The sequence below is a fragment of the Sceloporus undulatus genome, chromosome 2 (assembly GCF_019175285.1).
Source record: "Sceloporus undulatus isolate JIND9_A2432 ecotype Alabama chromosome 2, SceUnd_v1.1, whole genome shotgun sequence".
NCBI classification, from domain to species: domain Eukaryota; kingdom Metazoa; phylum Chordata; class Lepidosauria; order Squamata; family Phrynosomatidae; genus Sceloporus; species Sceloporus undulatus.
In genome coordinates, this window is record NC_056523.1 from 227,451,931 (window position 1) to 227,467,418 (window position 15,488).

At 44.6% G+C, this 15,488-nt stretch overlaps 2 protein-coding genes across 3 annotated transcripts in view; one reads left to right on the forward strand and one right to left on the reverse strand.

Annotated features, from left to right (window-relative positions):
* Window positions 1-5,064, reverse strand: part of NAA50 (N-alpha-acetyltransferase 50, NatE catalytic subunit) — a 293,674-nt gene extending 288,610 nt beyond the window's left edge. Inside the window, exon 1 of the mRNA XM_042448373.1 lies at window positions 5,036-5,064. Within this exon, the coding sequence (XP_042304307.1) occupies window positions 5,036-5,049 (14 nt within the window). The 5' untranslated portion in view covers window positions 5,050-5,064. The remainder of the gene's footprint in view (window positions 1-5,035) is intronic.
* A 205-nt stretch (window positions 5,065-5,269) lies between these two features.
* ATP6V1A (ATPase H+ transporting V1 subunit A) overlaps window positions 5,270-15,488 on the forward strand; it is a 44,243-nt gene continuing 34,024 nt past the window's right edge. Inside the window, exon 1 of one of the 2 annotated variants that reach the window (XM_042448369.1) lies at window positions 5,270-5,421. The gene's annotated coding sequence lies outside the window, so the exon portion shown is untranslated. Of the gene's footprint in view, window positions 5,422-15,239; window positions 15,386-15,488 lie in introns of those variants that run through there. The other variant, XM_042448370.1, reaches the window with a different exon arrangement.

Below are 15,488 nucleotides of genomic sequence, written 5' to 3' on the forward strand. Positions count from 1 at the left end.
AACAGCTAGAACCTATAAGGGAAACAGCACCATAGAGTTCTGCTGTGCATGGCTAGCCATATTTTTTTGATATGCTTTCAAATACTGATGGTATTAGTGATGCTGGATGGAAGAACTTTGGTCGTCATGGTGCCGAATAATAAGCAGATGTGTAGGGAAAAAACAAGCTGTGAGCTTTCAAGGTCAATTCCATAGGACTCCTGTTTAGAGGAACAAAGTATGTTTGTAGATGAATGGGATGTAGCGAAAAAGCATTTGAATTGTTATTTGCTTTTAAATCTTGTGTAAACCGAAAATGTTTTAAGTCCTGAAGACATCACTGCACTGCGATCAACCCAGTGGTCTTAATAAAAGCTTTCTGACTTGCTGGGGCTTGTGTTTCTGAACTGAAATAGTCAGTACAGGACCACTGTGATAAAAAGTGTGATGATTATTATCCCAGAGAGAAGCAAATTAGCGTACAAGTGGCGAATCCTCCAGTCTCTCAGTCTAAAGAGTAGGAGTCTAGACATGCTTATTTCACTATACGTATAAAGCTGTTAAGGTAGGCGATTCCTTGAATCTGTGTTTGGTTGTCCTGATGTATGCTCTCATCAGCTTTGTTTCCTCAGTTTTAGCTGTTTTGCTGCGGTCTGAAGAGTCTTGTTCACTGACTTTAAAAATCTTATCCTTCTGCTCCATCCTCTTTCCATTTTAATCTCATTTTTAGTTACTGTTACTAACGTTCCACACAAAGTTCAATTTTTGTTTACCCAGTGCTAGATGCCAGTTGACTGCTGAACAGACATACATGCTAAACATTAAGTCAGCCTGAACAATTAGATTCAAATAGTTTAGTGGACCCATGACTCCTTCCTGTTTTTATAAAGTGAGTTAGTATCACTTTGTATCATTTGGCTAGTACCAAAGTTAGCAAAGCAAATGCTTCCTGGACTGAGTCTTGTCTCCTAGTCAATGCTCTGAAAGAGAAACCACCATTTTACTGTTGCCCACTCTTACAACGGGCATAAGGACACAGAGAGATGGCCCTGTCCAGTATGGCCCTCTCCCTTTCTGACACAATGAACACGCTTCATAGATGGAACCAGAACAGTGTATTGAAAAGATCAGCACAGTAGCACATCCTTTGCCAGATCCGAGTTAACAACCACAAATCAACTTCGTGACCCTCCAAGATTCATCTCCCTCCTGCCACTTTCAACTCCATTCCCAGGAAAAGCCAGACACTACAATCTTGGTTCACACACAACAATTGCAGCGGTTTACCTTCCTCCTCTTATACCCAAGCCACACAAAGGCTACAGCAGGGCTAAGCAGCCTAACTTTAACAGAGGGAGCCACGAAGGGCAGCTGTGACACAGTCCCATTTCACCTAGTTTTGAAAAGAAATTGAACATTGAAGGGATAGTTTCTCATTTCTTCTCAAGAAAGATTGCACAATATATTCCCCTCAAAAAGACCAAAGCTACCCATTCTGGCATGCATCACTGTTAGGAGAGGAGCCAGAATAGGCCAGGACCTTAAGGTGAAAAGCCATAAAAGTTCCTTTCCATGTTGTCTGCAAAACCCTGCTTGGGGGGTGAAGCACACATGCCCCCCTGTGGATATAGGCCCCATACAGACAGGGCAAAATAAAGAGCTGCTTCAGGTCACTTTGGAGGTATGCTGTTTAAATGATGCATGTGTCCTAAGAGTCAAGAGCTGCGCCAAAGCTGTGTTCCAGTCCTATGGAATAGTTTGGCTTTGGTGTGGCTACCGGTCTCTTAGAGAATGCATCATTTAAACACATACCCCAAATGACCTGAAGCAGCTTTATTTTGCCCTGTCGGTATGGGGACCATTGTTCTAAGTACCAAGTACGTAGACAATTTAGTCAGACTAAACAAGTGAAGCAGCAATATCAAATTATTAGTTACAAGCTGGCAAGAAGGGGTGTCATGCTGGTTGTGCAGCCAGCTATTATTACCTATTCCTGGCTGTGAAAAGTCCCTCCCTTGAGCCCCATTGGATAGGATCTCAAAGGTTTACAGATTATTCTGTCCACCTAATACAAGTACATTATCAAGGGATCATCAAAGGTTTACAGCTATCCTGTCTACAGTGAGATTTCTCCACCCTGTTTACATTTCCCCTCCTATAATTCAATGGGTTATTCTGTGTTTGGATCCAACCCTTTATGTGCAGTGGGATGGGCAGACTATCAAATAAACTTTCACAATCATAGGGCCGTGAAAAACAAGTGGAGCATCTGTATAGTCATAATTGGTGCATTCAATATTGTAGGGATCCGATAGGCAAACTAACACTTCTATATGTTTAGTTTGATAATTCACATAATCTTGAGAATTGGCTAATTTCCTACATTTATTGGGATCTGCAATCTCAAGATATGAAGGGCGGCACATGTCACCTTGTGGTTGTTATCTGCAGAGAGATGCAGGCCCAGTTCCATCAGGCTGGCCTCGATAAAGCAGAGCTTCTCTCCAGTCCATCTGCCTTGGCGGGCCCTCAGAGGGAGAGAAGACTGTGGACCTGATCCTTTTTCCCCACCATCATTACCTTATCCTTTTTGTGTGTGTCTTTAGATGTAAACCTGAGGCAGGAACCATCTAATTAATGATAATAATTATAATAATATGTAACGGCTCTGAGAGCCTTTAGGATGGAGTATAAATACAGTAAATGAATAAATAAATGATCCCTCCTTTTATTTATAAACCCTCTTTTTAAGGTGCATTATACGTGATGTAACCAGGTGCAGTTAACTGGACTTGGACTGTAATTTGTAGCTGTCTGCTTTCCTAGCCGTGATTTTTCCATCTCTTACCATGTAGCTCAGGATGGTAACCCTACCATCTGGAGAATCTCTCTCTGCCAAGCTAGGTCCCATACAGACAGGCCAAAATAAAGCTGCTTCGAGTCACTTTGAAGGTATGGCTGTTTAAAATGATGCATGCTTCCTAAGAGTCCGGAAACGGCACCAAAATCACGATCCAGTCCTAAGGACTGGAGCGCAGCTTGGTGGGCAGCTTCTGGACTTTAGGATGCATGCCCCATGGAAACACCATACCTCACAAAGTGACCCAAAGCAGCTTATTTTGGCCTGTCTGTATGGGGCCTATAACTCCTTTTTGCTTGTTTCATGTGTACTTTATAATGAGTGAGTCATCTTTTCTGCAGGGTTTCTGGGAATTAAAAAAAAATTGGTCTTCTATCCTGTGGGGCTGTCCTTCAACATGTTCACATGTCCTCACGGTTTAAATCTCTTTTTTCTACATCTACTGACTAACCCATCAGGCTGAATTCAATATAACCATTGCTCTCACCCGCCATGCGAAATGTTGTTTGTATTGCATTTTCACAAGCTCTAGCTAGCATAGCCAAGGGTGAGGGATAAGTAGAAGTTATAGCCCAGCAACAACTGAATGGCCATATGAGCCCACTCCACAAAAACTATTGATGCTTTGCATCCCAACAGGGACGTAGCTAGGATTTTAGGAAGGGGGGGGTCCAGACTAAGTGCCACTTATAATGGGGCTTGGGGCGGTGGGCAGCAGCACACAATCATTTTTCTAATGGAAGGGGGGGGATCAGACCCAAGGTTACATCCAGGATCCCAACATTTCTTAAGGTCACCTGACTCTCTTTTTTTCAGGAAGCTGAAAAGTCTTCAGCATTTAAAGTGTTTTGTTCCCCATCTATTTCTGCAGGAAATATTTACTTTTAAACTAAACACTAAATCTGATAAACACTATCTTTGGGCAGAGTGCAGCAGCAGATATGAGGGGAGACAACCGTGGGAACATGTTGAAGGACAGAGCTGTATGGTTTATTCTGTACTACATAACTTTGCTTCTCTCAAGTACTGTAAGACTGTGGGTTTCCATGGCTGAATGGGGAACCAAACCTTGGGCTCCAGCCGCAGTCCAATGTTCAAACCACAACACCACACCATTCCTCTGGTTACAATCACACGCCTATATAATTTGTATTCTGTTGGCTGTTTTCCAACAGTGTCTATACCAGCATGGGGCAGTGGTTTGAGTGTTGGAGCATGTAGGACTTTATTTGTATCTTTTTAACTGTATTTTATTCTTTAATGTGCGACTTGTTTTAATATTGTAATAATTTAATTCTGTTTTAATGTACTATTTTGTATGCTTTGAATTGTACTGTGTTTTTTAATGTTGTGAGCCACCCTGAGTCCCAGTTTTGGGGAAAGGGTGGGATATAAAATACAGTGGTACCTCGGGTTACGAAATTAATTCGTTCCGCCGCCGCTTTCGTAACCCGAAAAGCCTTCGCAAGCCGAAAACCCATAGGCGCTAATGGGGAAAAGCCGCGATTTCGTGTGAAATAGCGCCGAAAAGCACCAAATTTTTTTTCGTAACCCGAAAAAACGTTCGTAACCCGGAACAGTTATTTCCTATGGGATTTTTTCGTATCCCGGAAATTTCGTAACGTGGGTATTTCGTATCCCGGGGTACCACTGTAATAATAACAACAACAATAATAGGACTCTGAAGTGTGTATGTGTGTGTTGTGTGCCTCAAAAGTTGTTTTCTGACTTATGGTGACCCTCAGGCAAACCTATAATGGGATTTTCTTGGCAGGTTTTGTTCAGAGCAAGTTTGCCATTGCCTTCCCCTGAGGCTGAGAGAGTGTCACCCAATGGTTTTCACAGCCGAGCAGGAATCCAACCCTGGTCTCCAGAGTCATAGTCCAGCACTCAAACCACTCTGGCCCACTGGCTCTGGAGACTAGGGTTCAAATCCTGCTCAGCCATGGGAAGCCCCTGGGGGGTGCCCTTAGGCAATAAGTCACACTCTCTCAGCCTCCTCAGGGGAAGGCTAAGTACTGCTTACTGGGGTGCTACTAAGTGGGTTACAAAGTGTAAGCTGATAAATCAATCTTGGCAAAGGAAACCCCCATGATAGGGCCTCCATGAGCAGCCTTGTCTGCTGCATCCCAAATTCCCAATACACCCCCCCCCCCAGCATTTTCATGCCTTCAGAAAATGAACGCGGAAACTCACAGCAGACACGTCATCTCCACTTTTCCTATCTCTGTGGGCTGGGCCAAGTCACGAGGCAGGTCGGTCACGTGACAGGCATTAAAAATGGGGGGGGGGCTGTTTCTTAGCCTTTCCCTAGGCTTTCTTTAACCTTGTAGGCTCCTCTCGCTCCCTCTCGCGATATTAAAGACAAGCGTCCAGGGCCTGACGTATATAACCAATTACAGTATAATAAGACTCCTTCAGCCTCTGAGAAGGGCGGAAGTGCAGTTGGCGCATGCGCGGTTGGCCCTGAGGCGCTTGATTGGCGGAGGAGGAAGGAGAAGGAGACAGAGACGCCGCAGTCACTGTCCTTCCTCCTCGGAAGAAAGAGAAGGAGCCGCCAAGGCCTCAGTCCTCCCTCCCAGGTGGGTCTCCTTTCCCCTGGACCAGAAAGAACCGGGTCTGGTTTCCTGACAGGGCAGGATCCAGGCGTCCATTCAGGCGAGAGGAGTGGGCATCTGAAGGGTTTAGAGCCCTGCTGGCGCAGTGCTTAAATGCCTGCGCTGCAGCTTACAAACCACAAGGTTGCGAGTTCAGTGGTTGACAGCATGAGCTTCCTTAGACTTCAGTCTACTTCCTCAGGTGCATATTATTATTACTGTTGTTATTGCTATGTGGAGAGATCTTGTAGCTCCTTTGAGACTCAGGTTGGCAGCATGAGCTTCCCTAGACTTCAATCTGCTTCCTCAGATATTATTATTATTGTTTAAAGATATAGCAGTGTTAGTCTGTAGAATCAGTAGGAAGGGAGATCTTGTAGCATCCTTCAGAGTCACTGAATTGATGAAATGCACGGATATAGGATTATGGGGGACACCTGGCTGAATGAAACTACGTGTGAAAGGGATCTAGGAGTCCAAGTAGACCACAAGTTGAACATGAGTCAACAGTGTGATGCAGCAGCTAACAAGGCCAATGCGATTTTAGGCTGCATCAATAAAAGTATAGTGTCTAGATCAAGAGAAGTAATAGTGCCACTGTATTCTGCTCTGGTCAGGCCCCACCTAGAATATTGTGTCCAGTTCTGGGCACCACAATTCAGAAAGGACATTGAGAAACTGGAGTGTGTCCAAAGGAGGGCAACTAAAATGGTGAAGGGTCTGGAAACCATGCCCTATGAGGAACAACTCAGGGAGCTGGGGATGTTTAGCCTGGAGAAGAGAAGGCTAAGAGATGATATGATAGCCCTGTTCAAATATTTGAAGGGATGTCATATTGAGGAGGGAACAAGCTTGTTTTCTGCTGCTCCAGAGACTAGGACCCAATGGAGCAATGGATGCAAGCTCCAAGAAAAGAGATTCCAGCTCAACATTAGGAGGAACTAACTGAGAGTAAGGGCTGTTCAACAGTGGAACACACTCCTTCCTTGGAGTGTAGTGGAGTCTCCTTCCTTGGAGGTCTTTAAGCAGAGACTTGATGGCCATCTGTCAATGGGGATGGTTTGATGGAGAGTTCCTGCATGGCGGAATGGAGCTGGACTGGATGGCCCTTGGGGTCTCTTCCAACTCTGTCATTCTATGAAAGAAAGAAGTTGGCAGCATGAGCTTTCCTAGACTAAAGTCTCCTTCCCCAGATGGTTTACATTGCTTAGATTGTGGGAAATAATACTGCCACTCTGTTCACCTTTAGGTCATAATATTTGAGTCCAGTTATGGGCACCGCAATTCAAAAACGATCTTAAGAAGCTGGAGCTGAAGCTGAAGCTTCTTAAGTGACCATTTTGGTGACCAAAATGGTATAAAAACCATAAAGCCCTGTGAGGAGAGACTTAGGGAGGTGGGTATGTTTAGCCTGGAGAAGAGAAAGTTAAAAGGTGGTATGATAGCCCTGTTTAAGTATTTGAAGGGGTGTCATATTGAGCTTATTTAAAACACGCTCATCCCTCCACGTTCGCTGGGATTAGGCGCCCAAGACCCCTGTGAATGTGGAAAAACCATGAATAACAAAAACACTGTGTTTTTACCTGACAAGACACCTCTTTAGGAATCTCTGGGTCCTCCAGTGCAATTCTGTAGTCAACAACTGTCAGACATTGACCATAGAACTGACAGGTTTTAAACAGCTGGATTTACGTCATTTTGAGGATGGTGCAAGCTTGTTTTTTGCTGCTCCAGAGGATAGGCTCCAAAACACACTACAGAAATAATCCATCTTGAGACCAATTTAACTGCCCAGGCTCAATGCTAGGGAATTCTTGGAACTGTAGTTTTGTGAGGCATTTAGCCTTCTTTGTCAGATAGCTCTAGTGCCACCATAAACTACAATTTCCAGAATTCTCTAGCACTGAGCCGGAGCAGTTAAAGCAGTCTCACACTGGATTATTTCTGCAATGTGGTTTGGACCTAGGACCTGGAGCAATGGGTGCAAGCTACAGAAAAAGAGATTCCACCTAAACATTAGGAGGAACTTCTGACACTAAGAGCTGTTCGACCATGGAAGACACTGCTGGAGCATGGTGGAGTCCCCTTCATTGGAGGTTTTTAAATAGAGGTGGATGGCTATCTGTCACAGGGAATGCTTGGATTGTTGCTTCTTGTATGGAAGAAGGGGGTTGGAAGGGATGGCCCCGGGGTCTGTCCCAACTCTATGAACCATGGCCTGTTACAGACTGCCAAAATAAAGCTGCTTGGGGTCTCTTTGGAGTATGCATTTAAATGATGCATGGGGTCCTAAGAGTCCAGAGGTCGCGCCAAAGCCACACTCCATTCCTAAGCACTGGAGGGCAGCTTTGGTGCAGCTTCTGGATTCTTAGGGAGCATGCATCATTTAAACAGCATACCTCCAAAGTGATCCGAAGCAGCTTTATTTTATCAGTCTGTAACAGGCCCATGTAAACCTTAGGAAGAACTTCTTGACAGTAAGAGTTGTTTGGCAGTGGAACAGATTCAGAGGATGGTGGAGACTCCTCCTTTGAAGTTTTTTAAACAGAGGTTGGATGGTCATCTGTTGGGGGTGCTTTGATCGTGTCTTCCTGCATGGCAGAATGGGGTTGGACTTGGGGACCCTTGAGGTCTCTTCCAACCCTAGGATTCTTTGATTTGCTGACCACCTTTTAGTGGCCAGCCCAGCAATGGATTCATTGTGAAGAAACTCCCTCAGCCATTTCCCCTGGCTCTGTCTCACTCTCACCACTGCAGCCCTCTTGTAATATTTGTTTAAATAAAGGAGACAAGGAAAGATAGGAAGGAGGAAGGGTTAAAACTGAGAAAGGGAGAGTTGCAGTCTCCTCTGGCTTGTATTAGAAGTGGAGTGCTGGTGGGTAACCTGAGGAAATGGATTTCTGAACTAATTGGGTTCCCCTCTGTTTTATCCTTCTATGCATACGTTCTTCCTTAAACTCTGGCTAATCTAGATCATTTCTAAAATGGATTTCTGAATTTACCGTAGTTCTCAGTTTAGTAAACTACAGTACGAACAAAAGGTGCAAGGATCTTAGGCCTGTTACAGACTGCCAAAATAAAGCTGCTTCGGGTCTCTTTGGAGGTATGCTGTTTAAATGACGCATGCATCCTAAGAATCCGGAAGCTGCACCAAAGCTGCACTCCAGTGCTTAGGAATGGAGTGTGGCTTTGGCGCGACCTCTGGACTCTTAGGACCCGTGCATCATTTAAATAGTATACCTCCAAAGAGACCCGAAGCAGCTTTATTTTGGCAGTCTGTAACAGGCCTTAGTTAAATTTCTACCAAAAGGAATTTTTATGTGCTTGCAGAAGGATTCCTTCCTTTTCGTTTCATCCATGTATATCTCTGCTAGAGCTCAGTAACACTGTCGTGAGGGGGAAATACAGACTGAACTACAACAAATTGCAGGCATAATATTGAACAAAGTTAAGAGAATGAAAGGTATTAATGTTACAGCAGATTACCTTTTTATATCATTGTGTGATAATGTTCTCAAAACCAGCACTAAAGATGCGAACATGGAAGTAACTGCCTTAGGCAGTGGTAAACAATTAGGTGCTAGACAAACCACCCTTGGAAGAAAATTCCCAGTTGGGGTGCCTCCACTCAGAGAACATTTCTCCTGCAGTGACTCAACACATATTTGATGTTGGCAGTGTCTGAAGAAGGGCTTTTGAAGATCTTGACATATGGGCAAGCATATTTATTATTATTATTTATTTTATTATTTATAGTATTTATACCCTGCCCTTCGGTCCTAAAGGCTCTCAGAGCGGCTTGCAATTATTATTATTTTTAATTAGATGGTTCCCTGCCCCCAGGCTTACAATCTAAAAAAGGCACGACACAAAAGGAGAAGGGAATGGTGATGGAGAAAGGGATCAGGTCCAGCAGTTCTTCTCTCCCTCTGAGCCCTGGACCAAGGCAGATGAACTGGCGGGAGGGCTCTGCTTCTTAGTTCAGGCCAGGTCCAGTGGAGCCGGGCCTGCATCTCTCCCTCCATGGCTGGATGGCACCAGATGGACTGGAGGAAGGGCTCTTCTTCTTAGAAGAATTTGCAACAAGTAGCCCTTGAGGTACCTGGGCCTCAGGCCATGGAAAGTTGAAAGATGAAAACTGGCACTTTGAATAGTGCTTTTCAGCAAATGACTGGGCAACCTGCACAGTTGAGGAAGCACAGGTGTGATGGGATTAGGGTTGCCATAAGTCAGGACCTCCAAACCAGGACAAATGTAGGACAAAATTTTTGAATGTAGGACACATTTTTTGTGTGTCCTACATTTGAAAAGGAGCCTCGCTGAGGGGAGGCTTTCCTTCCTCGCCTGGGCCCTGTCCTCGCCGCGGCGGCGGTGGAGCCCAGGCGGGGAAGGGAATCCTTCCCTCAGGGAGGCTTTTCCCCCCCCCCTGGGCCCCCTCCTCGCCCCCGCGGTTGGGGGGGCCCCGGGGTGGAAGGGAATCCCCCCCCCCACCCGGGGGGCGGGGAAATCCTGGGGGCAGGGGCAAACCAGGGTGGGACCGTGCGGACCCGCCCCAAACTGGGAAAGTCCCGCCCCCAGGTGGGATATGGCAAGCCTAGATGGGATCATAATGCCCAGTCCTGTATGCCAGGCTCGCAGATGAAATTTGGACTCTTTGCAGTTTTCTGAATACTGTAGAGCAGTGATGGTGAACTTTTTAGAGACTGGGTGCCCAAAATCAAAGGTGCTCCCGCACCACATGTTACCCCGGTGCTGGGGGCAAGACTTCTGGGGTGGATGAGACTTTTGGGGGGTGGCACTTCCACCTTCTGGGGACAGAACCTCTGCCTTCTGTGGGCGGGACTTCCCTGGAGATAGCTGAAGGCCCGGGAGGGCAGGGGGAAGCGGAGGAAGAGGCGTGCACCTGTTCTTACTCTTCTCCACCCTCCTGTTTCTCTGCTTTCCTCCAGAAATTGGTTCGTGTGCCAGAGAGGGCACGCATGCCATAGGTTCACCATAACAGCTGTAGAAAAACCTCATTGTATTTAACATGTTACAGTAATCTAAACTGAAGGCCACAATGGTTTGGATAACTGAGGCTAGCTTCTCTGACCGGATGGAGTAGCAGCTGGCATATCAGCCTGACCTGAGGGGATGTACTCTGTTCAATGTGTCTAGGGAGAAAGAGGGATCAGAGTGGGCTTTTATTTCAGAAGGGACACAGTTTCATCTGCTGTAAGGAGAACATTGTACAGGGGACCTGGGTTTACAAAGTGTTTAACAATAGGGCCTGGGCTCCAGTTTGCTAGGTTCATATTTATTTTAACACTGTACCTAGCAGTGGATTTAGCCCAGGAACAACCTCATTGAATTGGATGAACAAATGAAATCCACATTGGTGTTTTCTATGTATTAATGATACTTCATCTCAGACATCTGGATGTCATTGCTATGCATACAGATGCAAACTTTAATACCATTAACTGTGGGATTAATATTGCTACTCTTGGTTTCTTAGTATCCCATAGGAAAAAAATTATATTTGTTGCCATTTAAAAAAGTTGTTAAGGAGACGGACATTAATTTTTCAAAAACCAAAGAAGAGCTTTACCATTCATTTTAAAGTACATTAAATCTCACTAACCAGGGATTGCCAATCTTAGGCCATTATTGTATCTGAAAGTAAATGATTTCAAGTTAGATTTTTAATATATATATGTTTAAGGTAATAAATATTTCGTATGGCTTCTTGTCCAGAGGATAGCCAAAAAATTTCCCTTCACAATTCAGCACTATACACTGGAATCACAGCTAGCATCAATAGAAAACCTACAACAATTGTTTGATCCACAGTGCCATTTTTTGTAAATACTTCTTAATAACTTGAATAGTGGGGCTGGGAAGTGTTCACAGTTGAGATATGATGGGCAAAGTGTGTCCCATGGGCTACATATAGCCACTAAATGCAGTATTTATGGCCCCCAATGATCCCCAGGAGCCAAAAATTTTGACAGAGTGAAATGTAAGACAACATTAAATGCACAGATACAGAATGGCTCGAAAACAGTGCTTGTGGAAGGGCTCCAGGAGGCTTAGTAGACCACAAGTTAAGCATGAACCAGCAGTGTGGTACAGCAGGGGGAAAAGCCAATGCAATTCTGCATCAACAGAACTATAATTTCTAGATTAAGGGAAGTAATAGTGCTACTCTATTCTGCTTTGGTCAGGCCTCACCTGGCATACTGTGTCCAGTTCTGGGATCCACAATTCAAAAAGGACGTTGACAAGTTGGAGCATGTCCAGAAGAGGGGAACCATAATAGTGAAAGGTCTGGAAACTGTGCTCTACGACGGGTGGCTTAGGGAGCTGGATATGTTTAACCTGGGGAAGAGAAGGTTAAGAAGTGATATGATGGCCCTGTTTAAGTATTTGAAAGGATGTCATATGAAGGATGGAGACAATTTAAAAAAAATTATCCCCAAATTTAGCCAGGATCTAAGCTATGTATGACAGTGTTTCCTGAACTATTTGGTTTGAGGGGACTATAGGTAACATTTTTCTCAGTGTGCTAAGGAGTGGATAATGCTGTCCAGTAGTTACAGTTGTTTCTTTGGTGGGTTACAGACCACCCAAAAGAGGCGCCTTCTCGGCGCCTCACTTTGCTGCACAGCTGCACCACAACATACAAATAGCGCAGCGCAGCTGTGCAGCGAAAAAGGAGCCCCAAAAAGTGGCTGCTTTTTGTGACGCCGCAAAGCGCCAAAGGCGGGGCTGCTACGTTGCAGCTGCGCAGCTCCGTCTAGAAACTGCGCAGCTGTGACGTGGCGGGTGCACGCGCCGTATGGACGGTGCTGTGCAATTGCAGCGCATGCGTGATGTGCTCGGGTTACGGGGCATGTGCATGCTCTGCCCCGAGGCAACCCTAGCATGTCGCGGACGCGCTGCAAACGGCCCATCTGTAACCCGCCTTACTTTCTGGAAAACTCATCAAGGACCAGCAGCCAGTGGCTCAGGGATCGGGCCTGGTCCCTGGACCACCATTTTGAGTAGCACTGGTAGAGGGCATTATAGGTCTTTTTGACTAGCCCTTTGAATTGTGCCTAGTTAACAAACCAGCCCCAGTCAACAAGAGTTGTTCCTGTCTTTTCTTCTTTCTTCAAACAATTTGAGGAACGGAAGAGCTGAAATAGATATTTTTCCTGAACCCTTTGTTTAATTCAGCTTGGGAAAATTGATTCATTGACTTGCCTGGCAGTTTGTTATATGGTGGAGTGGAACAAGTTAAGTCAAACAGCAGGCTTATTATAGAACCGTGTGTATATTTCATTAGTAAATCATTCTTTCTGATTTAAGTAGTATGTCTCTCTTAGATTGAGGAAGTGTGAACGAAACCATAAAGATTAATTGTAGTCTTCTGTGATGGCATTGTCAAATTGCCCTGCTGAATTCCAAGAGTGTGGTAGAAATAGTTAAAATATCTTGGTGCTTTGTTGGTGACTTTAAACAGTGTGTGGTATTCAGCATTGAAGCAAAAACTACAGAAGAAATCCTAGTTCCAAAGATAGAACACAAAGAACACTATATGAGAGGAGATTGTAGGATACATGGTGCAACCATGAGAAGCCACTCCCCATATCCACCCGTGACCATGTGCATGATTCCTTCTAATATTGACTAAAATACATGGTCGAGGTATGATTCGATATAGAGTAGAATGTTGTAGTTTCTTTGTGCATAGAGTGAGATGCATGAGAGGTTAGGCTGAACCCTTCACTTCCATGTCCCATAGTTAATAGTGTTAGAAGATTTTGTTGCATTCTCTCTTCCAATCCTTAGATAGATTTTCCTGCATGCAAATACTTCTGTCTCCCACCTCCTTTAAAACATACCATTTGCTACTACTGAATCACAGGGCAATACATTTGCAGTTTGGTAATCAAACAATGTGATTCAGGTTGCTCCCCTTTTTTGGGGAAGTTCTCTCTCATAAAGGCCTGTTACAGACTGCCAAAACAAAGCTGCTTCGGGTCTGTTTGGAGGTATGCTATTTAAATCATGCATGGGTCCTAAGAGTCCGGAGGTCGCGCTAAAGCCACACTCCATTCCTAAGCACTGGAGTGCAGCTTTGGTGCAGCTTCCGGATTCTTAGGATGCATGCATCATTTAAATAGCATACCTCCAAAGAGACCCGAAGCAGCTTTATTTTGGCAGTCTGTAACAGGCCAATGATTTTCTCTTGCCCTGTTGGGTTTTGCATCTTCCTCTTTTCTTAGCTTTCTTTGGAAAGATGGCGAGATAAAAATTTCTTCTTTACCTGAAGTATTCATTAGCTAGAATAGGATATAGCCTCTGTGTATGGGATGCGGTGGCTCAAGTGGTGAAGACGCTGACTCTGTTGATTGCAAGATGGGCAGGTTGGCATTTCGAGACCCGGGTGCCACATAATGGGGTGAGTTCCCATCACTAGTCCCAGTTTCTGCCAACCTGGCATTTGGAAAGCATGCAAATGCAAGTAGATAAATAGTTACCACTCCGGTGGGAATGTAAACAACATTCTGTGCAATCATGCTGGCCACATGAACACAGAGTAGTCTCTGACAACGCTGGCTCTTCGGCTTAGTCATGGAGATGAGCATTACCCCCTATGGTTGGATACAACTTGACAACCTTGTCAATGGGGAATACATTTACCTATATGTAGATTAAAGCCATCAGTAAACTTTTGTTTAAACTAAAAGCTATTGGTGTTTTTTAGTCAGTCTCCGTTCTTAGAGAAGCATAGGCCTGTTACAGACAGCCAAAATAAAGCTGCTTTGAGTCACAGTGGAGGTATGGTGTTTCAATGATGCATGTGTCCTAAGAGTCCAGAAGCCACACCAAAGCCACGCTCCGGTCCTTAGGGCTGGAGCGTGGCTTTGTTGCGATTAGTTAAAACAAGGACACTTTTTTGCTACTCTACTAGTTTAAAGCTAGACCTTAACTGGCTTGGCTTTGATATTTTTAATATTTAAATATTTTTGTTTCCTTAACAAAGGAAACTTGAATCACCCTACAAATAGCTTAACTATTGGCTTTGAAAATTGGAAGACCACATTTTACGCTCAAAGATCCTTTTACATAAATGGTATTTTTTTCCTGCTGACTTAAACATAGGGGCAAAACAGACATGCACAATATGCTGGCTTGGAGGTGTCATGGGAGTGTGGCATTTAGATGATGCTCTGGCGCTGACCCCAAGCTGGTGTCACGCCACCCACCCGACCAAATGGCGGGCAGTGTTGCGCTGAACAGCCAGCATCGTGGCAGAAAAGCCGCCCTTTTTCTGCCCCAAAAAGGAGATGGCTTTTGCCCCTTCTTTTTGATCCAGAAAAATGCCAGATCAGGCCATGGTGTGCGCTTTCTGCGGCCCCGATACAGTGCCAAGCCACCCCTTTAAGGCTTTCTGTACCAGTTCTTAGTTTTCACTACTTATAGCTTAAAGTAGTACCCTCCATGCATTGGTGTTCTTCAAGAGCAAATTACTAAATGGAAATAACATTTTCTGACTTCTTATATGAGCTTAGAGAAGGACTTCAGAATCCATTTATTTTGGGAACAAGAGATAAAAATATGGGATGTGCCAGAGTATTGCAACAGTTTCTGAGGAGTTTGTGACAGTTGACCTTGCAATCACTGCAATCCTTCAGTGGAGTATGTTGAAATTCACCAGGGAAAGGAAGTACCCATTAAGTCTTGTGGATCTTGAGCAATGTGACTTGCTGTTGTAGCAGCCCCTTTGGGAAGAGGTGAGTCATCAAATCAAGTGACTATTCCTTTGTGCTGTCCCTGTGAGAGTTCTCATTTCTGGTTTTTTCCTTGTGTGTGTATGAGTGTCTTGAGATCAAGAAGGGACTTTATTACTTCTGATTACTTAGCAGCTTGCTTTTGCATTTTTGTGTGTGACTGTTGGACTTTTTTTTCTTGCGTTCAGGTAAGACGTTTTGTATCTGAACAGACATCAGTGGGCTAAATCCAGTAGAAGACAAATGCTTATGTAACTGCTTCCAATAGAGCAATAAGCGAGGAGGGCATTC